We start from the raw sequence: 25,496 nt of genomic DNA, 5'->3' as shown, positions 1-25,496 counted from the left end.
CATAGAGGGAAAAGAGAGCATGTGAATCAATAGAACAAGGTGAAATTTCAACGAGAGCTTCCCTCAACTTTCTTTCTCTTTCTTTCTTTCTTTCTCTCTCTCTCTCTCTCTCTCTCTCTCTCTCTCTCTCTCTCTCTCTCTCTCTCTCTCTTTCTTTCTTTCATCTTGGTCTGTCTTTCTTTTTTTTTTGAAACCTTAAACCCCATTTCTGGCTTGCATTTGGTAGGATTCCTGCTCTGGCTTTTATTAAAAACAGACTTTATGTGGTCAGAATTCTCCATCTAAAGCTAAACTTTAATAGGCATAAGGATCCTGACAGAGTCTTTCTTGCTCTCTCTCAGGTGCCCCCCGCCTCCCCCCCTCCCCCCCGGGATTTCCCTCCCAATGTGCTGAACTGGCCTGAAACTTGAAGGCTCAGCACAAAACAACCAACGTTCCTCTTTTGCTCTGAACTCCCATTTCTGTTTTACATTTGAGACTCTTTGCAAGGCCAGATCAAGTTAAGCCTGGCTCTAACTCGAGAATATTCTAGAAATGTTGACTAACACAACTGTGGTCCTATAAATCCCCCAGTGCGGACGCATGAAACCTGGCCCTCCCCTTCCCGGTGTGGGCTACCGATTCCTGCCGGGACCTTCCTGGTGTGGGCTGGGAAACACCCAAGGCGACCCCACCCTGCTTAGCACATCAGTTCAGCATTCGGCAGTATCTCAGAAGGGTACTGGCAAGCCAGTGCCTCTGAAACCAGGAGCTAATGCGGCCAAGAGCGCAGGCAGACATGAGACATGCACGTGCATTCCTGGGACAGGCAGCAGCAGGTTGCTCTGGTTCCTTCTTGTAGCTAAACAGACAAAATGGCCAGCTTCCAGGCTCCTGGATGGGACCCCCGTTTCCCACCCCCAAGGGCCTCCATACCTTCCTGGCACAAAGACAGGCACTTTCCTAGTCAATGTGAGGTTTCCTAAAACAATCATTTAATCTTGCCTGTAGTGAGGCTCAGCACCGACGGATATGTTGTTTCACATGCGAGGGAAAGGCTTTTGAACGCTGCAGAGCAGTGGTTCTCCAGAGGGGGTTCACCCCTCTTCACCCCTGGCACTGACGATGTCTAGAGACATGTTTAGTGCTCACAACTGGGAGAGTGCAAGTGACAGACGAGGCCAGGATGCCGCTAAACATCCTAAAACGCACTGGATGGTGCCCTGCCCCCAAAATGTCAGCAGAGTCGAGGCTGAGGCACCCTGGCGGTGTGGCTGCGAGACAGGCTCCTCCATCAGGCGGTCTGAGGTTAAGGCCCAGCTCCTCCGGGTCTAGCTGAGCGGCTTTGGGCACGCTGCTTAACCCCTGTGCCTGTCTGCAAAATGGATCCTAACCTATCTCAGTGGGTTGTTGTGAGCAGGAAACCAAAATGCACCTGCAATGTTCCAAGGACACTGCCTGCAGACACTGAGAGCAGGCAAAATGGTAGCGACTGCTGTTACCATTATTACCGGAAACGTAGCTCGGTCCCAAATGAATTGTAAGCCAAACCTATTGAGTTTAGAGGAAAAAATCCATAGGTTTGAGAGTACATATATCCTCTCTGATTAGAACCAAGATGATGACAATGGTGATGACCACAGTGCTTTACAGTGTGTCAGACTCTTTCAAAGACCTCATCTCGGATGGTCTGGGCAACAAGTTTGCTAGATTCATCTCTGTTTCATACACGAGGAGCTCCTGGCTCAGCGCTGAATGAGTTGCCCGTGGCCTGAGGCAAACCAGGTCCTCTGATCCAACACCCCCTGCTATTCCTGCCACACCACCCTCTGTGTACCAGCTTAAGAGGCCCCTTTGCTTCATTGCACCCAACACCCTGAAGATCGCAATAAATGGAAGCACCGCAATCAGAGGGTGCGGTGGCTCAGGCTTTCCGGGCGGGTGGAGCTCACTTCCGTTTTTATGGTCCATGCACAGCAAGGTTTTGCTTCATGGAACACACACATATTTTAATCCTCTGACTTGAATTTTTAAACATTAATGTTCTAGATGGGCTACTTTTCTTTCCTTTTAAAATTTGTTATTGGTTTTAAAAAAACAAACCCTGATTCCTTCCATTTTCAAAATCTCTAATTATACACATTGTACATATTTTGATTATAAATGTATGAAGGTGAGACTATAGCTTCAACTCTATCAAGTTCCACTTATTTATCAGCTATTTCATCTCACAACGAAGCCTGAAAATCTGCTCACCAATGTCAAAATGTATTATTCAAAAGTACAGTGTTCTATCTCATAGGTGGTTAGTGACTGCACACAGCTATTACCATGTCTGTATTAAAATTTCTATGTATAGTTTTATAAAAAACAATGGCAGACTAATCAGCCAGACTTTTACTCAGCCTACGTTCAAGTTAATAATACTGGGTTTCAGGGTCATAGTGCAGAGGGTAGATGGATAATATTCCTTGAAGTCAGTGGTTTTTTGGAATTCCTTTGGTAACAAAGAAGGTGAGGCCTTGGCTGGTGACATTCTCATGACCTGTGGAACTCACAGCTTGCAACCACCCAGCCCCGGCTCTTTCATTTCAAAGCTCCTCCATCAAATTCTACAAACAGCTGCCAAAGTGTCATTCATTGAGACCTAGTTTCCTTTAGTCCCATTTGCTTAGGGCCAGTTGATAAAGGAGAGGTTTAGACCACATCTTGGCTTTTAAATGGTGTGACAGGCTCAGCAGTTTCCCAAGGATTCCCCTCTGGCTGAAAATTGCAAATGTGTATGATAATAGCTTTGCAATTTTCTTTTTCAAGTAAATTTTGTCTGTTATGCTATGAGAAGAGAACCAAAGAGCAGCCCCCCTGCCCCCATCAATTTCTTCCATGCAGAAGACTTACCTGGGGACACTGGGAGGGGCCCTCGTGGGCCGAGACGGGATTTGCGGAGGGGCTCCAAACACGTCGTTGCTGTTAGGGAAAGGAGGCAACGGGCCGGGCCGGAATGGAACTGGGGGCGCCCCCGAGTGGGGTCCGGGAGAGGGAATGGCCGGAGCGGGCCCTCGGCCGGATGAGGGCCGTGCTGGCGGGGCGCTCAGCGTGGGCCTCCTTTGGGTGGTGGGGCTCGGAGGGGGTGACCTGAAGAAAGAGACCAACAGCAGTTTGCCCACTCCTACTTTCCATCTGATCAACTTTCAAAAATGCTTTGTAACCTCCCGACTGCTTTTTAAAAATGATTATTTTTTCACTGAGACGCTCAGATATGTCTTAGGCACGTTAAAGTGTATAAAAGCGTTCATGGTGGGACGTTTCCCTCCCCACTCCTACACGCAGCGGAGAAGACCAGTGGTACTTTCTTGTGAATCCTTTTTAAGGGTATTCTACCGTAGTTTCTCTGTACATATAAACTCCTTTTTTGTACATACTAGCCCACAATGTTCCATAACTTACATTTTTTAAAGCTTTACATGTACTGGACTATCTTTTCATTTCGGTACTTATAGAACTCTTTTTGACGGCTGTGTAACATTCCCCAGTAAGGATGCGTTGTGCTTGTTTTTTACGGAACTTGCGGTTATCTGACCCCATCTCTGACTTCGGAACTTCAATATCTTTTTCCCTCTTTCTTCTCTAGGTTCCCATTGGTTTAGGGAAGCACGCCCAGATGACGATGCTGGACCAACCTGGCTGGCCCCAGGTGACATGGGGCATCTCCCTACCTGCGAGAGTGCTGTATCCAGGAGTCATCCACGGGAGGCGGTGCAGGGGTGAACGTCGTGGATGTGCTGATGTCACCAATGATCACCAGGGCTTCTTTAATGGCTTGGTACATTCGCAGCATCTCGTCCCGCCGCTGGGCCTGCTCAGCAGATTCCTCCATGAGAGTGTTTTGGTCCTCTGATGAATAGAGCTGTGCCAGGAGCTCTGAGTTTATGAAATCTTTCACCTGTCAGGTCACCACAGGAAAGTAAAACAGGAACGAATGAGTTATCAAATGGTATAAACTGGTTCAGAGCCTGCGGACAGTCCATTAAGGTCCACTCTGCACAAAGGGCCGCTTCATATGTCTGTTTGCTCTTATTTTTTTCATTCTCCTGCCAACCTTCAGAACTGTGCTGGTGAGTCCCCCCCCCCCATTTGAAAAGAGGGCCAATCCCTGCCATCATCAGAGCTGGGCCTGTCGGCTGTGTAAGCATCTCCCCAATGTTGTCTGACGCTGCTTGGCTTAGGGGCGAGGGAGGTACCAGGAGGTAAGCAGCAGTATTTTCAATCAGAAACACTGATGTAAAGAAACCTACATAATAGCACAAGTTATCCAGTTCTCTACCTAGCTTTCACCAAAACCACTGCACTGCTAGAATACCTCAGATTTCAACATCATCTCAGAAGTGGAATTAGCAACAATGAGTGAATATTCATTCAGTACACAACCTTATATAATCATGCAAGTTGATTTCCAAAAAAAAGTGATACACTCTGTGCTTTCTGGAATTTGTCGGAGAAGCTACTTAACAGTGACAAGGCCTGACATGAGGTTCCATGGTTAGCGGATATGGAAAAACAAACTAAAGTATGAATAATACCTATGAGGCAGAGCACCGTGGAGAGAGAACCAACCAGCAGAGTTCATCAAATCTAAGACACCACTGATTTTAAGACACACCACTATTTCATGTGCCCCTAAGAAAGAAAAACACACCACCAACGGAAACTATGACTGAATGTCAAGATGCCATTCAGTGGAACACACATCTTCATGCCAGAAATATTAAATGTGAAAAAAGTGGATGTGAGAATCAATGAAACAGGGTGTGTTCCAAAAGTTATCTAATTTAATTCTCACCACATACTTAGGAAACATGTATTATCACTCCAATTTTACAGATGAAGAAACTGAAGTTCAGAGAGTTTACGTAACTTGCCCGAAGTCACACAACATTAAGTTGAATTCAAATCTTCTGACTTGACGTCTAGTGGTCTTACCCTGCTTTGATTGGGTGCTTAGAAAAGACAATTTACGTTTAAGCATCATTATTTTGGAGTGCTGTAGCAAGTACACTAATTAACATAAGCCTAGAAAAATAAGCCAACTTGGATTTTTCAGTTTCTCTGTTCAATGAGAAAGTTAACACTTATCTAGAGACATTGGATATCTCAAAGAAAGGCCAAAAGCCAGTATATTTAATTGTCACAAATTTAGGCAGACTACAGAACACCTGCCAGGTGCTCAAAATTCCTGGGTTGCAGTTGAATTTATAACTCAGAGATGACAAGAGTCTAAAACACATAGCTTCATTATTTTTTAAAGGTATTTAACCATGTGAATCATTCTACTCATCAGAAAATTCAGTTAAATCACTGTGAAGTAAAAAAAAAAAAAAGTTCTCTGTCCATATTTTGTAAACCAAGAGTGATTCAAATGTGGAAGTAATCTAATATACAAGATGTGTTCAGACAACTGTCTGGTAGAATAGAAGGTTTATGTGTGATAGTCGTGGAAGGTAAATTTGGCCAGGTAACCTGGGGCCAGATGTGAGGGCCTCAAATGCCAAGGAAAAGTGTTTGAACTTTATCCACTTGGCACTGGGTAGCCACAGAAAGCTTTTAAGCAAGTAAGTGAAACAATAAAAAAGAGTTTTAGGCTGCGATTGGAAAGACTTTGCATATGAAGATAAAGAAATCTGTTCGAAGACTACTGGAGATCATTTATGAGAGGATAAGAGTTTAATTTAGCAAGGTTGCAGTGGAATAGAAAAGAGGGGCTCATATAAATGACAGTGTAAAGAAAAAACCAGCTGGACTTGGTGCTGTTTAGATGTGAAGGGCGAGGAGGAAAGGAACAAGGATGCTTCAGGCATTGAGGTTTGGGTGTGTGGGAGAACAGAAAGTGGGAGAATCGAAAGTTAAGGAGGGAAAGTCATTCTTAAAGGAAAGACAGTAAATTGGGCTTAAAGAATCAAGACTGAAGATTTATTCACTTCTAAACACACTTACAGGTGCCCAAGGAGACGTGGACATATGCACAAATCTTCCACTGGTGGGTGTGTGTATGCGCTTGGAGGGATGGTACAAGTCCAAATTCAATGCCAGACAATTTTCCTGGCATTGGCTATCCACTGGGTTAAGCTCTTTTGAAGCTTTACATCGTACCAGAGTATCTCTTAGAATCTATTAAACACAAGTTAAAAGAAGACCCTTCCAAGAATAGATTTAAAGCAGACCTGAATTAAGAAGCAACTGTCAAACAAACCACGAAATAAAATATAATAATAAGGGCCTGTTTTCAGCATTCTGATCAAAGATCTGCATTGAATCAACTCTTCCACATCAAAATGTCACCCACCAAGAAGTTGCCGACTCTCCAAAAGATGTGCCCAGGGTCTGGAATAACCTAAGTAGTGTGAGCACGAGGGAAAAGGGCTACCCAGCACAGTGGTGAGGAGCACAGATGGCCCTACATTTTGAGTTCTAGCTCTAACAATTACTGTTCTTGGGCAAACAGCTTAACCTCTTGGAGTCTCAGGTTCTCTATCTGCAAAATAAGGATAACGGGAGTAGCTACCTCAAGAGCTGTGACGAGGATTAAGTGGAAGAACGATGATACATTGCCTAGAACGATGCCTCGCATGAAGTTACTGCTCCATGAACAAAAGCTCTTCTTACAGTGGACAGGGCTAAAATGGCATTGGGAACGTATTGCAGAGGCAGAAGAACAAATAGAAAGCTACTGCAATAGTGCAGGGAATGAGTGACATCATTCCGCAAACTGCACAAGTTGACCTTTTACTCTGCACTTCAGCAAAATTTCAGGAGCTCTTCTCCTCCAGCTATCCTAGGGATGCCACAGCTGGAATCAAAGTGGGGGGTGGAGAGGGGACAACCTTTGGGGAGTTTCCGGACACTCTGGGGACTTTCTGAGCCGTGTGTATGTCAGTGGGACAAATATTTAAATCAAGGATTCTGCACAACAATTACAGGCCAAGCGACAGCATGGAGAAGACATCCCACAGAACATACACGAATTATACGTAGATGTGAGATGTGAAGTAATATTTAATTATAACACCTTATATCCTATACATCATTATATGGTTCGCAAAAAAAAAAAAAATTCTCGCGCACAAAACCTCACTCCAGTTCAAACTCTCTGGGCTGGATAAACAGGCATTCCTGCACCACGCCAATCTGCTCAGTGTAAAGGAATGCGAGGCCATTAAAAATGTTCCACATGTTTCTTCTCTCCTGCTTTAACCCTTTCTAGCCAACCTGCCATATTTTTCTGGATCTTAACCCTGCTTTGTCTTCATCGCTGCAGCCATTCTGAAGCCTTCACAAATAGCAGAGACGCTTCTAGAGTTAACGTGCCATTCAGTTACTAAGAGCACCACGTCCTTAAAATCCCGTTTCTAGACAGGAGAGCCGCTGGGTGGTACACAGTGGCAGCTCTCATTCATACAAGCACTTGTGTGGAAACTTAGCTGGCTGCAAAGTTCAAATTTGCTTAGTTTTAGAGAGGAGCTTGGTCAGAATTCCGGGATTCTTTGAGATCTCATTGTTCCCTCATTTCTGTTCGAGTCTGTTTTCCATCTCCCAGGGGTTTAGTGCGGCTAAAGACCAATGAGGCTTTTTCCTTCTTTAAGAAGTCACATGCTTTGACCGACAAACATAGGACATTACACACACACACACACACACACACACACACACACACAGTGCAAACAGCGTGATTCCAAAGTTCAAGAACAGGCAGAATTAATGGACGGTATAAGAAATCAGGACTGTTACCCTTGGTGGGGAGTGGCTGGGGTAGGGGAGCCAGACTGGGGGGCTTCTGGGTCCTGGTTGTGACCTGTCTCTGGAGCAGGACACTGAATTCCTGACCCGGGGAAACAAATCAGGGCTCTGGTATTTAAGATGTACTTTCCTCCCAAATAATGAACATTTAAAACAACACTCTACTGCACGCACATTAAAGTTAACAATAGGTTTTGAAACGAGGGCACATGTTACCAATTTTCCACCGATGTGCCAATGGCCCAGGAGAGTGACTGGACTTCTAGGGGTCCAGGGGCGCAGGCGATGGCACACACTCCAAGTGTGACATGCCTCTAGCGTTCACATTTGGTTCCCAAACAGTTTCATAAGAACTTTATATTCTATTTTGTATTATCTGGGTTTGTTTGAATCAGAGGAACAATCTTTTGCATTACTTATATTCAAAACGTTGTTACTCATATGGAAACAAACCCTAATAAAATCTTTGCCTCATATGGGACCTCTAGGAAGACACCCCATGTATATGCAGTGGGGATAGGAACCCCTAGTTTGAAAAGGTGGACCTATAGTTTCCCTAACCATATCATATGTGTTATCTGATGTTGAAATGGACAGAATATCCGACTCCAAGGGGAGACCTGGATTTTAATTTTGACTCTGCCATCCACGGCTATTGATCTTGAGTGAGCCACTTCACTGCTCAGAAGCTCCATTTCATCATTTATGATCTGGTCAAAATAGTGAGCGCCCAATGGAGCCTGTGGGTCCAGACACAGAATTAACATGACCCTTTGCCACTCACACTTTTAGAACTAAAGCTGGATGTACTTTCTTGATTCTCTGATGGAGAGCTTCTTTGGGGGCGGGGGAGACTATAGAGAAAAGACCATGAAAATGTGCCTGCTGTGGGGTGTTGTGTGTGTGTGAACTTGAAAGAACTGAACAGAACTCGGCGGCGTTGACTTCAGCCCGTGCAGGACGACTGCCCGTCATAAACTTGCTATTTCTTTGTGTCGCCGTTACCTGGTATGTTGAAGCCATGAAACAGCTGCTGCGTTTCAATAGACAAAGGCTTACAGTATGTCTGAGGCAAGGCTTTTATGGCTGGCTTTAAACTCCTTAAACAATTCCATATGGAGGCTTGAGTGGCAGAACACTTAATGTAAACTTTCAAAGGAAACTGCCCACCAAACGCTGAACCTTCTGAAAGCTGGCTGAAACAGGCTGTTTTCCAGAAGGCAGAGTGGCCATTCCCGTTTCAAAGAGGAAAGGCCACCACAGCTCCGCTCGCGACAGGGGGAGTCCACACAGAGAGGACCCCGTGGTCGGCAGTGGCTGGTTCGGCTGGACAACTGGCCGTTCCGCCCACAGCCAGTAGAGAAGCAGCCGGTCTGGGTGGATGGGATTTAAAATGAGGCATCAAAGTATTCGTTTTCTAGTTGGGATTCTCTGATTCTTGCTCTCGCTTCAAGCTCTCTTCCCTTTAAACTGAATAAAACAATCAACACACAGGCACAACGTGGTGCTGGGTGTTCACCATGTTTCTGTTCCTTCTCCTCAGCAGGGGGGTGCTTCTGGGGTGAACACAAAGGGCTCAGACAGTCTGTACAACGGGATGCCACGAGAGCGTGGGTCCATTTAAAGAAAGGGACTACCACTTTTACATATATAATTATATATATCATTTAAAAAATGTATTGTATATATTTACATATTTGTTACATATATAGTAACAAAGCAGATAAAATAAGCTCAAAGAGAAGAGGTCACCCTCGATATGGAACACTATTTTCTGGTAGATACGAAAAGTTGACCTTCAAATAAAGGTAGCCATAATTTCGTAAGCATCCAGCATGACATGATGTTTTTGCTTCCTCTGTATTCCCATGAGTCTCTGATTCAAGGCTGGACCTTGAAGTCTTCTTAGGTGAAGTCTTCGTTAAAAATCACCTTCCTCAGGATTCTCATGTGAGGCCCCTCTCAGGACGACCAGCTGAGCTTTACTTCCATGGCCAATGCCCTGTAGGTGGGGGTTTAGCCATTTCATCAAAGAAACGAGTACAGCAGCAAGCAGGGAGGGCAGTCCACCCCACGTTTCTGTGTGTGTGTGTGTGTGTGTGTGTGTGTGTGTGTGTGTGTTTCTTGAGAAGGTGAAAGTGGAATAGGCTTGCAACAGGGTATTTTTTTCCCCTTTTAACTAATTTGTGCCAAGCTACTCCTCACAGCTATAGACAGGAAGCGCTATTTCCTGTGCTGATGATTTAATATAGTGCAGAGCAAAGCAGCGTTTGAACTGATGGCAGCACTAATGACTCTGGGTAAAACACTGAAAAGATAAATGATGCTTAATCAGGAAAATGTTTAAATAAGCAAGGGCCTGGATATGCCGCGGCAAAAACAACCTGAACTCGTTTAAGTGAAGTTAAGAGGGTAATTTTAAAAATACACAGACTATTTGTTTAGTGCTCGATGATTTTTCAAAATGGCATATAGGCACATTCATTATGTTCCCTGACAATTCTGTGAGGCAACTCAGGGCTCTCACTGTGGTTTTGGAAGTGACTTCGACCCAAAGGGACCAAATGATTTGCTTCAGGTCACACAGCAGGCCACTGGCCAAGTATAAGAATACGGCTCGTAGTTTTCAAATTTCTAATATATGGCTTACCTGCTGATAATACTTCAAAGCATCCGATGACCCTTGCTTGAACACACAAAATGTGTATGAAGATAGAGTTCGTTAAAAACAAGATTGTTCACGTGAGTGCTTGGGGCTCCTTACAGTCAAGGGGTGCATAGATGGTGAACAATAAATGGGTCGTCATGTTTAGAAACACAATATTTGAAAGGAATCTTGAAATGTGGATAAAGCCCATAGTTCTTATATAGGCAGCAATATTAGTTTCTTACAATTATGCTCTTCATAGTACTTCCACGGACGAGTATACTATCTTCTATAAAAAATCCCTTAGCCAAGTACTTTCTTATGACTAGAATTTTACATGAGGAGGAAAATCAATGCAACGAGATTAAGTGATGTGTTTTAGGTCAGCCGAGCTTGTAGCAGAACAAGGGTTGGAATCCAGGTTTCAACTGAATTCTGGGGTGGGGTCCTTTTCAGGGCTTTGCCATCTAATTTTTACTTGCTACAAGCAAATGCTAATGATATATCATTGGTTTAAATAAAAAGGTGTCCTTAGAAGATAAGTATGAATAAAATAGTTGGTGCCTCACTTTTCAAGAGTCAGGAATGCCTGCTACTCTGCCACACCCCAGGATTGCCTATCTTATTTACAAGATAATTTCTGAAATAACTTGTGATATCATTCATACTTTTACATAGTGGCTCCTAAAAGAACCAGGCTGGACCATGTCATTTAAGCAGCATATCCTGATCACTATAAAGATAAACATGAAAAGGGAGACATTCTGTATGATATAGATCAACTGATGGCTGATCTAGCAGTAACCTTTGGGGGCTGTACCATCCTTACCTTAGAAAAGTCAAGTTGACTGATTTTTGTATCCAAGGGGACAGCACACAAAGCCTTTTCCCAGGTTAAAATACCATTCCATAGTTTTTTGAAGGTGAAAATGATCAGATTAATAATAGTGTGTGTGTGTGTGTGTGTGTGTGTGTGTGTGTGTGTGTGTGTAGGAAAGAATAACTCTTTTGCTTTTAATTTCTTTTTTTTTTAAATTAAAGTTTATTAGGGTGACAATTGTTAGCAAAGTTACATAGATTTCATGTGTACAATTCTGTAACACATCATCTGTATATCACATTGTGTGCTCACCACCCAGAGTCAGTTCTCCTTCCATCACCATATACTTGATCCCCTTTACCCTCATCTACCGCCCTCCTCCCCGCTTACCCTCTGGTAACCACTAAACTATCGTCTGTGTCTATAAGTTTTGTTTCTTCATTTGTTTGTCTTGTTCTTTTGTTGTTTTCAGTTTTATATACTACATATCAGTGAAATCATATGGTTCTCTATTTTTCCTGTTTGACTTATTTCGCTTAGCATTATAATCTCAGGATTCATCCATATTGTCGCAAATGGCGCTATTTCGTGTTTTCTTATGGCAGAATAGTATTGCAAGCTTTTAATTTCAAAGTCTAGGAGGCATGGCATCTGGTTTTATTGCTGGCTTTGCAATCAATTGATACCCTGACCATAGCTAGCCTCCGCTTTATTATCAGCAAATCCATAGCCTTCTAGGTGACACAGCCAGTAGAAAATGCCACAGCACCGCAGTGAGAATTCCATGCTTTCAGCCACTTAACACTTGTGATTGAACATGATACACCTGCATCATAGGTATTTCAACCATCCAGAAAAATGTCACAAGGAAACTAAAGAGAATGTGACCAATCTCCACTCTAGGAAGGGTTCAAAGTCAAAGTGAGAGGGTTCATAATCACTTACATTATTGATCATCAGGTGCATTATCGTTTTCGGAATTAGGTCTCGGATACATTTGTTGATGATTGACATGTAGGAGTCTACGAGGTTGCGAATGGTCTCCACCTGCCTCTCCAGCTGGGGGTCCATGGAAAAGTTTTCTGCTTGGCCATTCTCGTCATTTTCAGTCTAACAGAGAGGAAAGAAAACATGGATTATGTCACATCCGTTCGGAAGGATAAAAACAGCAGACGTTATCAGATGATCAACTTCCGTTTACTGTATTTGGAACTACACTATTAGATGGTAACATCCTTATTGTGCACCCATTAATTCTGGAAAGAGATCAAAGCCACACAGTTATGCTTCTACTTGTACCCTGCCACAATCTAGAAAAAGCCAGTATCCTAATTCTGAATGAATGCTGAGATGAATAACCAGAAAAACAATGCACCGAAGAACATCCCTCTAGAGGACAACTTAGTCTTAAGCCATTTGCAAGCTGGCCAAACATATGTGCAGATGTAAACCTCTGGGAAGGGTCCCCAGGGACTCCGTAGATTAGAAATGACCTTGGAGTGGTTCTGGACCCCCAGGTCTGCTCTGAAATGGATCGGCATTCAGATCAGCCCAGATTTAAAACAAAATCTCCTAGGCCCGGCCTGAAGCCAAACTAAGAGATGCAGAGGATAATTCATTTTTCCATGCACTTGCTGGAATCTGTTATGTAAATTCATGCTTCTGTCATCACTGCCAAAACAGCCTCCATTGTGAAAAACTTACAGCGTTAACTTCCAACTTGTTATTATCTGAATAAAACAAAACACGTCTATGCTCAAAGTATTTGTTTGTGCACCAGGAGAGAAGCATCTGTTTTCTATACTATGGGACTTGAGTTAATTAATTTTGGCTTATCCACCAGAGGCTGGGCTGGAATGGCATCTTCATCATTAAAGGCTGACCTATTGGCTTGGCATTGAAATCAATTTAGAACAAATGGTCTCCATTTCAAGTCAGGTTGAACCATCTAAACCCCAGAACACGATACAAATATTGCTAGTGGTCTGGCTACTTTCTAGCATTTGGAAAGATTTAATTACGAATGCAAAAAAAAAAAAAGGGGGGGGGATAATTTATTGCTTCCAATGCGGACATGAAATACTTTTCTTCAGAAATGTACATACTTTGATCTCCCAGGCTTTCAATCATCCAATCAGTTCTAGGAAAAGCACTGTGCTAAAGAGCTTAAATGGATTTATAAATGATAAGCTTTCCTTTGAATCAATATGCAGATGGGAAAGCATATGTGAAGGCCACAGATCAACAATAACAAAGACAGAGATTGGCTCTAACCATTTATATAGGCTTCTCTTGCTCAGAAATATCTACCACTTTGAAAAAAATGTTAGAATAGTATGTGCTCATTCTAAAACAAAACAGTCATTTTCCAATCCTGAGGGTATGACCCTGTGCTTCAGGGTGACACTTCAAGGACATTCCTGAGGCATCTTACTGCTACGACAGCAAGGTAGAGGTTTGGAAGTTTCAAAAATGGCAGTCATTTGTCCCATACCATTTCTTTTGAAATGGCCTTTGGTCACTGAAAGAAAGAATTAAGTTACATCTTATGGAGTTCTTTATTAATTTGTGATATAAGCACAATAGGATCTGGGACAAATAGGTCAAAAGCTAAGGCCATAAAGTGGTAAAGTGATGGAAGAAAGGTCAGCAGTGAAAAAAACCACTCATTTTCCCAAACTCTTCCCAGGGCAAAAACAAAACAAAACAAAACAAAACACTGCAAATGTGCTCCAAGATGAGCCTAAATTCTAAGAACCAGTGGTAACTGCGATGTTGTTTCAAGGGTATTTGAAAGTGAAAACTGTAGATTAAGGCTCTATCATATCCTGGTTGTATGGTCACACTTCAGTTACTTAACATGCCTGAGATTCAGCTTCCCTGTTTTTAAAATGAAGATGCACTACCCTGGAATACTTTTGGAAGCTAAAATGAGAATGCTTATGACATGACCTCGCCAAGGACCTCATGGGTGCCCAATAAATGTTAGTTTCTCTTTCCTTGAGGAATATTCATGGAATAAGAGACAGCTGCGTGACTCTCAACGGACATTATGGAAATTTAAGATGAAAAAAATCTGAATATAAAACATTTTTAATTCAGGCAATATAAAGATGGCAAACTGTGCATTTTTTATACCATGTTTTCTGCAAGCTAGTCCCTTGGGGTCCCCTCCTCCCATCCGTGAAGGCTTCTCATCTTCAAAGCCTGGCCCCATTGCCACCTCTTCGAGACAAGTTCCCGAGGGCCCTGACACCTTCCTCCACTGCCCCCCATACTTCATTTGTTCCTCTACTCACCTTTATTCTTTCATATCCAGCCTAGTTGTACGTTTGTTAGACTCTGGGCTCGTGCTTATCTCCCCCTTCTCAGCACCCAGCACAGGACTTGATGCACAGGAGGAGGAGGAGTTAATACCATGAAGGGATTTACCTAAATCAAAGAAGCCCAGTGCCTAGGCACTCCAAGAGTGCCTAACGGTTAGAGAAACTGGGGGCCACAGGAACCCTAAGTTGATGAGTTAGGATCCCCTACTACTTGATAACAGTGAAGATAATAAAATGGTCATGAAATCATGTGTAGAAATGAGAACAGATAGCCTGCAGCTTTCAGAGGAAAACATCTTTTATATAAAGCCATATAAACCTCCATAATGGACCCAATACAATTCAGTTTGTTTCTCTGACAGGAAAGATACTGGGACTTTCTGTTGTATTTTACAGGAGGGGCCGGCATTTCAGCATCAACACACTACCTTTCCCTGGAACATTTATTTTGTTTGAAGGACCGTGCTTCACACAGAAGACCCCACCACACAGCCCCAGGAGCTGGGTACCACTTTGTCAGCCCACAGAAGGGCAGGCTGAGGCTCTGAGAGCAGACGTACTCAATGCACGTGGGAGGAATATGATGGTAAACCAATTCCTAGTTTTCCTTACATGTCAAAAAATCAAGAAGTATTATGGAACAGTGAAACACCCATAATATATCAAGTCAGTTTTACAGATCAATTAATAAATGCAAAATGAGTTTCTAGGAAGAAGGTGTCATTGAAGACTGACATTTGTAAAAAATAAATGATTGAGCCAAAAGAGAAAAGCAGAATAAATAGGATTGATTAAAAGAACCCCCAGGAATATGAAACACCAGGGAAATTATAGCACCGCCCACATTTTCATATAGGCACACTGAATTGCTGCATTTCACACTGCTCTTAACATTTAGCCAAAATATGCAAAAGACCCTCATGTTCACTGTTTGAAATCAGACGCAATTAAGTGTCAGAGTGAATGCAGAACATTGAACAGTTTAATTCTCAACACTTAAAAAAAAAAAACAAGCGCTCCAGAATAACCGGTGAAACCATTTGAAATCCTCTTTAGCTTTTGGAAATACCAGTAGACACACAGTCACACGCAAATCTTAACCGTTCTGATAATGCTATGGACACGACGGGGAGTCACAGGATTCAGAATGCAAATTTAATTTATTTTCTGATTTGAGAAAGAAAGGAGGAGTAATTGCTGCTTCTACAATAATATGTCTAAAATGAATGAGAAGAAATGTACATAGATGGAATTTTTCTTTGAACTGAGTAATTGCAGAGAGAAACCGCTCCCCTTTTCTCTAACCCCAGTTCTAACCAGATTCTCTTTCGTGCCCTTTTCTGTATGTATACGGTGTATGACTATGTATTTTTTCTGTTTAAATTATAGGATTGCAATAGGATTCTTTGCAGTCTAAGCACTGAAGTGACAGCTGTTTATCATTATCCTCATCAAGGGAATGTAAAATAAAAATAGTAATTTGTCTCTGATCTTTGAGGCAAAAAAGAATGGCCTGCAAACATTTAACCTTTTATGTGCAGGTTCATTGAATCTGTTTACAAACGTGAATAATATTGTGAAAACCAGCTTTCTTCTGAAAAGTAGACTGGACAGGCCTTCCTATCGCATTCTTTTTCTAATAGCTTTCGAGAAATCGAACGCAGTTTAAACAATCAAACAATAACAACTCAGCACTGTGAATGTGAAATTGTTTATAAAAATTCGTGCCATGACTTTCTTATGAAACCAACTGTACGGTATTCCAGAAGCAAGCTGTTTTACAAAACTTTCATTGAAAAGCTTTCTCCTAAAGACTTAATACTTTAAGAGGCGAGAGAATGAAATAGTCAAGTTAGAAATAACTCCCACCAAACTTTAAAGCTCCATTACACAAACTCTGGGCTGGACTGGGATGTCTACTTTCCATGTGTTTTGTTTCGGTCGTTTTCCTCAAATCTCTTATTTAATTACGTCCTGGGCTTCTTTGAGGATCATTGAAAGCATCTCAGTAAAGCTGGTGACTGCAGCTTTTCAGAGATGAGATGATCCAAATCCCAAGTACCCCGGCACTAACATGTACATAAACGTACTATAGAGCTAATAGGGGGTTTGCTGAATCTCTTCTTGCCAGTGGGGACCGCTAGGCGGTCACCTACAGAGCCACACAAGATTTTTACAGATAACCAATGCTTGCCCCCGCTTAAGCATCTTATTATTATACCGTTCTCCACTACCTTCAACAAAGAGCACAAAACTCTCATTTAATGAAAATGCTGTTACCAGGGTCACGTCGCTTTGACTTGTGTCTGGCCCTGCATTACAGACAACGTGTTCAATGGAAATCCTTGCCACTCCCAGTCACTCACTTCTGATTTGCAGGGGCTAGAAGGGTGGGCAACCAAAACTATGGGAGAATCGTGTCCCAGAAAGGAAGCCTTTGAGGGTGGGCTAGGCTGTGATCTGGCACTTTGGGACAGGTAGTTCATTCGCTAATACAGTAAGTGTTTACTTAGTGTCTCAGATGGGCTGTGAGTGACACAAAAGAACACTAGAGAGACAGGCTGGCCTGTGAGGACGCTCTGGCCGAGGTCACGGTGTGAGCTGGATGGATACACCATCCGCGGCCTGCTGGGCTTCAGGGCAGTCTCCACGCCTGGTCGCCCCTGAGATGGACCCAAGAAGCTGGGTGAGGTTTCAAATTCTAGGGCTGAGGGGACATGCTCATTATTTTAGCCCCAGTGCTCAGCACACTACCCTACAATAGAGCAGCAGCTTCTCAAACGTTGTGGCATAAATGAAGGAAAAACCAACCCAGGCCACTTCCTCAGGGACTGGCTTTCTGTCTAAGAACAAACCCGAGGGCCTGAGCTCCCGGTAACTGGGGTATTGCTCCCGGTACGTACGATTTCCAGGATCCCTAGAGGTGGCTTCTCCCTGTGGGGTCTGTCCTCTGCCTGGGCGGGATAAAGAATGATGGTGCCCAGAATCGTATTTCAATTGCTGTAAAGATCATGATGCGTCTGTCTGAGGGGGTTGATGAATCTGAGCTGTAATTGTGGTCCAAACGCTGGGAAGCAAAGGGGTGCGGCACCTCTTTGCATCTCCAATCTGCAAAAAGTATCCTGACACAGGCGAAGGCACGGAGCCTAATCTGACCTAGGTTATCCAAGTCAGCAGGCGGGACTCGCCTTTATCTGCTTGTGCTATTTTCATTTTTATTCTTCCTTGACTCTTCTCCTTTACTTGAGATTCCCTTTTCATTCTCCCTACAGCTTTTAGTCTGTTTTCATCTCTAAATAGCATCATAACAAACACTATAAAACTATGTAAGATTAATATGAAATTCAACCACCATTTAAAAAAAACCCTCAGGATTTTAAAGATACATACTTGATTAAACACAATCATGATAAGGACAAACCTATCTTAATTCTGATGCAGCTCTATATCTTTTTTTTTCTTTTTTCACTCTTATTCAGCCCAATAGCTGCCTAATAGATTTCTGTGTGGTGCCAGTATATGTCTAGGTTTCTAACAAATACGTTGGGCGATGACAGCAAGGAATAACTAAGATTTGGAGGAATAAAGGTGGGAGGACTTCCCTCATGAGACTGACAGCCATTGCATTTGCATGTAAGATGCATGGAGACAACTGTTTTTATCTGCAATTATTAAAAAAGAAATGTGGGTATGAGGATTCTTGGAGAAATCTGAAAACTTATGTGCTGTGTCCTGAGGTCCTCCGAGAAGTTATAACAATTCCAATCTGGTTTTTAACCTATTGAAAGGCCTGTATTGCTTATATAACAGAAAACTTCATGAATATGAAATATATATATATATATGTATTTCAGATATTTTAAATACATTATCAAATATTGCTATTTAAACAATCTTACTGAGAATTTTTTCTAAAATCATGAATATTTAAGTTTGGAAAATTTCAATCTTTATATACTGACTTTGCTTACCATAAAATAACCTTTCATCCAAATTATGGTCTAACAGAACAACTGCAATGGTTTCTTTACAAACAACCACTCCCATGACCACCTTTTGATTTTAGATAATATTAGTGGTTTTGAAAGAGCCAAAATGAGTTTTCAAATATTGACTATTTGGAAAAATATCTGTTTAAAATTTAACTTTGTTATAAAGAAAACCTTTTTCCCTAAAAACAGCTGGAACAAGAATGAACAGATATAAATTTCTTTTTTAGTGAAAAAAAAAATCACAGCATTTCTTTGAAATAGAAAACAGCAACTGGAATATGTCTAAAGAAAAAAATCTCCAGAAAATGGGAACAGATATAATAAAGATAAACATAAAAATAGCCTGTGGTGGTGAATTTTGTGTGTCAACTTGGCTGGGCCAAAGCGTACCCAGAGAGTTGGTACAGATATTATTCTGGAGTGCTTCTATGAGGGTGTTTTTAGATGAGATTAACATTTAATTCATTGGATTTTGAGTCAAGCAGATTGCCCTCCATAATGTGGGTGGGCCTCACCCAATTAGCTGAAGACCATCCATTAGCTGAAGACCTGAATAAAGCAAAAGACCAGCCTTTCCCAGTGAGAGATTTGTCCAGCAGGCCTCCTTCAGGCCTCTACAGAAAACTGCCTTTGGACTCAAATCAGAACACTGGCTCTCCCGGGTCTCCAGCCTGCCAGCCCACCCTTCAGACATTGGACTTGCTGGCCTCAATAATTATGTGTGCTCACTCCTTATAAAAAGCACACACATACACACATACCCTATTGGTTCTTTCTCTGGAGAACCCTGCCTCATACACAGCCTCACTATAGATTATAAGACCATATACGCGTCATTGTCACATTGCTCAGTGAAGTTCATAGGTGCTGTAAGAACTCAGAGAAGCAGATCAGGCAGGGCCGTGGTGGGGAGTGATGCTGGCCCCACGCTAGTGACTTGCTTTTACTTCACGGCATTCTCTACAGGAAAGAGAGGCGAATCAAAAACTAATCTACCTTCATCCTCTCTGCTCTATCGCCAGGTCTTGCCATCCCTCCTGTGTTGGTAGGCCCAATACAAATTTGGGGAGCCTCCTCTCCCCACTCCCGGTCATGGTGGCTGGATGGGACTGCGCTGAGCCAGACGCACATCGGGCCTGAGCCAGACGCACATCTCTGTGATAACAGAGATGGCATGTGACCCAGCAAAGCCAACCACAGGGCATATGTCAGGGCTCTTAGGAAAGTGAAGCTTCCATCCCGTTAGGAGTGAGAGCTTTCAAGGGAGTGGGCCTGAGGGGTGGGACTTGCATGCCAGTGACATTGGCACAGAGCACAGCAGAGCTGAGACATGGGGACAGGCAGATACTGGAATCCCTCCTTTGACTACCAGATCCGGCTGTGACAGATCTGTCTACTTCTGGTTTGTGTAGTCACAACAGGCAGCACACTGTTCTGTTATTTTGTAAAAGTGGAATTGGCTTGAATTTATTACTTACATCCTAAAGAGTCCAAAGGAATGAAACACTTAGATAGTCATGCTACTCTCTCAGCCTAAAACTTTTCTCTTCCAACTCCACCTGTTCATCCTTCATGCTTTAGTGTGAATGTGACACCCTTTGAACGCTGCAGCTAAAATACAGCACTCTCTTTTCTCCTTGCACCTGAACATTTGGTTTTGATGTCTCATCGTTGTCATGTACCTTAGGGATATCAATGTCCCTCTTACCAGAATGCAAGTTTTTTGGAAGCAGGGATCACAAGGGTTGGTGGCAAATCCCCAGTTAATCTCAACAAAAGGAGAAAAGCCATATGACTAAAAAGATGCTCAGAAAAGTCTTAGGAGATGCCATTACTACCTGAATGTATTCTTAGTATATGACTACATAGACGAGTGAATGGGCTGTATTTTTCTTTTTCTCTTCAACAAAATTGGTAGACCAACTTCCACCCTATGCAAACATTTCCACATTGAAAGTTATGGTGAGAAGAAAGGAATCTCACTAAACGACAGAGAAATGTCAGGTCGTTTTCAAACTGATTTACATGTATCAACCCATGTCATCCTACAACAACTTCATGAAGTTGGTATTATTATTATTATTATTATTATCATTCCCATTTTACAGAGGAGCCTGAGTCACAGAGACGTTAACTCTCTTGCTTAAAGTCATTTAGTTCCTAAGTGGCAGAGCAGGGATTCCATACAGGTATCCTGATTGCACAATCTACCTGCTTCACTGCTACACATGACCCCTTCCCCTTTCTTGCTTAGGCTGGGGTTGATGCTCACCCCACCATCAAAAGTGATCTACAAATACCAAGAAACGAAACACGCATTTCCAAATGTCACCGGGAGTGATCGAATATCGTCCTGTTAAGAAACGCCTTAGGGACCCAGAACAATTCTTCATGATATCCATCACAATGACAGAGGCTCTTCTGTGATTCAGAGTGATTATTTCATTACTGCTAATTCGGTAACATTACCGTGTCCCAAATGCTTACGTACTCATGCAATCAAGCATTACAAATCCCAGTGGTTTCATTTGTAAGAAGGTAACGCCTGAAGATTCGGGGGGAGGGAAACGGCCAAGCTTACAAGAGTAATCTACGCTTTAAGAATTCTCCTTTTAGCATCTAAAAATGCACAGCAGCAGGGAGATTATAAATTCTCACGTCCACCATACTATTTGTTTAGCAGATATTCTTAGGCGCATTCATTTTAGAATCAGGGTATTAAGGGGTTATAAGGTCAATGCAATAAAAAACTGGATCTTTTTCTAAGGATTGAAAGATGGACAAAGATATGGAACAAAAAAACAATAAATATGACACAAAATCTGTCGGTTGTTTTTTTTTCTTCAAAAATATTTACATGGGTGAGGAGCGATGCATTATGGCAAAGTTAATAAAGTTCTAGAGAAAGAAGGGGCAATAAAACTCAGGTATTATGAGAGCAGCATGGGTGGTCATAATAGATAAACTGCACAGGAACACGGTGGCTTTAACTTCTTCTTTATATTATGAAGTATGATACTCCTTAGTGTTCAAGGTAAATACAGTATCACTTGCTTTACATCATTACTTCCTTCAAGAATGTAGAATAAAAAGATGAGCCTTTAAAGCATCAGGTATCGTGAGTGAAAGGCTTTTACATTTCTGCAAGGTCCCGTGAACACTGGAGCTGATAAAGCTGCCATATGAATTTAACTGCAGAATGACCCAAAGGCCTCACGGTAGCTTTTTCAGCCACCCCAGCACATGAATGAGTGAGAACACCGTTGTCAGGTAGTCTAGGGCCCAATGACCTTGCCAGATGACCTAGACAAAAAAAATCCAAAAGCTGTTTTAGAAAACATAGGTTAGTTTCTGTTAAGAGAAGAGATGGAAGTAAAATCAGAAGAGATTTGCAGGTGGACCTTTTATAAATCTTGTTTCCAACATTCAGAGCCTGAACATTTTCGGGGATGGTGCTGAGGGCACATCCGTCTGAGTCCCCAGACAGGCGGCAGGTGCCTGGTCCCAAACTGGAAAGCTGCTTCCAACAGATGCCAAAAACAGAACTGGCTTTGAAGATACTTGTTCTCAATTAAGAAATAAACTAAAATGTTAAAGGAGCGCATCTCAACTCAGGCCAACATGAGGCAGAAAAATAGAAATTCATGAAGGTGATTAAAATACAATGTACTGAAAATGCTGAAACTGCTGATATTGAAAATAAGATTGACTGGACAAAGGTCGACATACCAGAAGCAACAACCTTCGAGCCTGTGGTTTATTCTCTTTTGTTACTGCTCTCCACGCCTCTTCTGAAAGTGTGTATGTGTATGTGTGCGTGTGTGCATGTGTGTGTGTGCGCGCGTGTGTGTATGTGCATGTGTGTGTATGTGCGTGTGTGTGTGTGTGTGTTGCCTGCTTAACCATGAGGAGGATGTAACATACAGAAAACAAAGCTTTCTTCACTTCACCTTAATCCTGATGTTTGCTTCAGCTACCAAATTTTGTCTATTTCTCACCAAGTGGTAAAAACTAAGACAGGCAAAACTGCTTAAAGATCAGCAACTTGTGGCTGCAATAACAGTTAAAACTATCCTAAGGTAAATTTAATCAGAAGGTGCAATTCCTGTGATAAAAAATTCTGCCATTTAAAAATTTGTGCTGGGATGGTGTCAATAAAATTTAAAATAGGATTTGAGGTATTAGAGGAAAAAAACGTGGCTTCATAAAAACTTTCTTTTGTTAGCCTGTTTTTAAAGTAATTTAGCAACAGAAATCAAACTATAAACACAGATACATTTGCAATTCCAAATAATGACTTTTATGACTAGATCAAGATGTTCCTTTACAGAGTAACAAGGTAACTTTAGATCGAGGTGGAAATATTGCTAAGACAACGTATTACTGCATGTAGTCACAATTTCCCCCAAATTTCTCTTTTCTTAACCATGACTTCAAAATTCCCAGAAATTTTATTATTAGCGAGTACTATGCTTTTCCCTCTGCCAGGTTTTATGGCTACTCAAGCCATCATAGATATAATGATTTCTAAATCAAAAGGCAAAACCGCTTTAAAATTCTCATCGCAGAATTGCATATGACATATGACATTGCATAGGAAATTTGCGGCCAAATGAATCAAAAAGAGACATGACAACATTATCCATCTAATTCAATACAATTTTTTAGCTATATTCCCCAATCACTTATAAACTACCTGGGAATACACATAAAATAGAAAGCGCATGATACCAATATTTTAAGGGTGCAAAACTGAATGCACATGGCAGAAGGTAACATATAAAGGTAGCTCTACCCAATATCAAGGGAGTAGATGTAACTAAAATTAAAAAGGAATTAAAATAAATGAAATAACTGTGGATGGTAGTTCCCACTATTTCCAGAACTCCTGTTGGATTTAATTATATTTTCCATAATATTACAAATCACATATTCTAGTAAGTCTATAGGAGAATTTCCAAATCTAAGGAACTACAAGACAAACGCCTGGATCAAACAGACACTTGCACCATTCCTCAAATACAGGTTAAAAGAATCTACCTGACTTGGGCAGATCACCCCAAGGGCCCAACCCACTTAAGTTTGAGTGACATTTTACAACAGCAATTGAGAGTATGAAATATAGAATCAGGTAACTTATGAGTATATTTATATCTTGGCTCTGTCACTAATTAGCTTTATGACTTTGGGGAAATTAAAGTTAAGGAGTTACTCAGCCTCTCTAGGTCTTAATTTCTGTGCTATGAAGAGTGGGCAATATTAGCACCTTATACATTTTATAGGGAAGGGCAGGTGTAGAGATCAAATGAGATAACACACAAAAAAGGCACTTAGCATGGTGCCTGACATACAGCAAGGGCTCAATAGAAGTTAATATTTTCATTACTTGACATAAATGGCATAAATAACATACATGAGTTAAATGACATCTGAGTTTACAAAATTCATAAATAAGAAGAGCCTGGGTTTGAAAACCATTCCAAAGGTCCCTTGCAGACTCCCTAGAGAGTGTTCTCTAAAACAGAAAGCGTTTCAGCTACAATCTTACCAACAAATATGTGTGGGCCTATTATACCAAATGTATCAGGTCCTTCACTACCTACCTGAGTGTCAGAACCACTGTGTTAACTGGAATATAACCAAATGGTTTTAAAAGCTACTATCCTTGTAACAAATCCTGTATCCTTAAGGAGTACGACCACTCAAGACCCCTGATATACAGTGTAAACACTTTCACAGTGAAAGAATAAATGATGGAATGAAACCAGTCAGGGAAGGAGGACAGTGTTTGTGGGGACGCCCACAGTCAAGGAGATGGAGGAAGGGCCGGCAGAGGAGGCCAGGTGGGGAAGAAAGGTAGGCGGGGTTCAAAGGGCGTGCCTCATCCCAGCTACTCCAGATTAACAAAACTTTCAAGGAAAACGCTGTCATCAACAGTACCAGGTGTTGCTAAGAGGCAAGACAGAAGGAAGCCTGACCCACGATTTTGTCTGACTGATCTGGGGATCCTCAGCTGAGCTTTTCTGTGGCGGCGGGGAGAGAGCCCGGGGGTGGGATGACGTGTGGGGAGCCCAGAAGCTGGAGGAGGAGGGGGAGGTGGGGAAGGTGAAAAGGAGAGGGAAAGGAAGCATAAACCACACTTTAGCAGTTTAGGAGAGAAATAAGGGAAATGGCATGGAATGTATGTATCCAGATAGCAGGGTCAAAACATTTGTTGTAAGGCAGAGAAGATGTATATACATGAAGTCCAAAAAAGGAGCCAGGAGACCAAAGACACCAGAGAACGCAGTTGTGTGCGTGAGGATTTAGATAATGCAAAAAACGAATGAGATTTGGTGTATTGGTAAAGGAGAAATATTGAGAAAGATTCACACAGTCTGAGCCATATTCCAGCCATGTCCGGACATTCACTCTTCCCAGATCAAACCGTGCATATCACAAGCCATGCCTTTCCATGCTGCCCCCTGGAATTTGAACGCCTTTCCACCCATTATCTTACTGCTAAAATCTTTCCATTAGTCAAGGCCCCGCCCAATGTCCCGGCCTATGTGATAACCGTCCCTCGTGAGAAAATCACAATGAGTTCTCCTTCCTATACACTCACGGCTTGTTCAAATGTTTCTTCTTCCAAAAATTTTACATTTTTCCCACTAAGTATTGTTAATGGCTCTTTAATAAGTCTGTCCCGCTGTATTTTAATGCATTGCACACGGTTGGTACCCTCTAGTGTTTAACAAAGGGTGGTGGGATTTTTCTTCTGGAAGATTTAAAGGAGGGATAAGAAGAGAACGGGGGAGGAACTGGAGATAAAGGTATTATCTCCCTCATCTCCCATGGGTCGGCCTCCACCTTCTCCCAAAGAAAGAGGTGGCATGCAGGCCTAGAAGGACAGTGAGGGACTGGTGTGAAGGAAGGTCCCATTTGGAGCAGGTGCCAGGTGA

The 25,496-nt window shown here is 42.2% G+C and overlaps 1 protein-coding gene across 7 annotated transcripts in view; it reads right to left on the bottom strand.

Annotated features, from left to right (window-relative positions):
• The window catches only part of DNM3 (dynamin 3), a 425,435-nt gene that overhangs the window by 25,438 nt on the left and 374,501 nt on the right, over positions 1–25,496 (bottom strand). For all 7 annotated transcript variants that reach the window (XM_019647999.1, XM_019648023.1, XM_019648033.1 and 4 more), the window contains 3 exons: positions 12,183–12,347; positions 3,696–3,922; positions 2,878–3,114 (listed from right to left, as the gene is read on the bottom strand). In XM_019647999.1, the coding sequence (XP_019503544.1) occupies positions 2,878–3,114; positions 3,696–3,922; positions 12,183–12,347 (629 nt within the window). The remainder of the gene's footprint in view (positions 1–2,877; positions 3,115–3,695; positions 3,923–12,182; positions 12,348–25,496) is intronic.

This window comes from Hipposideros armiger, unplaced genomic scaffold (assembly GCF_001890085.2).
Source record: "Hipposideros armiger isolate ML-2016 unplaced genomic scaffold, ASM189008v1 scaffold_6, whole genome shotgun sequence".
In the NCBI taxonomy this organism is placed as follows: domain Eukaryota; kingdom Metazoa; phylum Chordata; class Mammalia; order Chiroptera; family Hipposideridae; genus Hipposideros; species Hipposideros armiger.
This window is presented reverse-complemented; position numbering and strand designations above follow the sequence as displayed.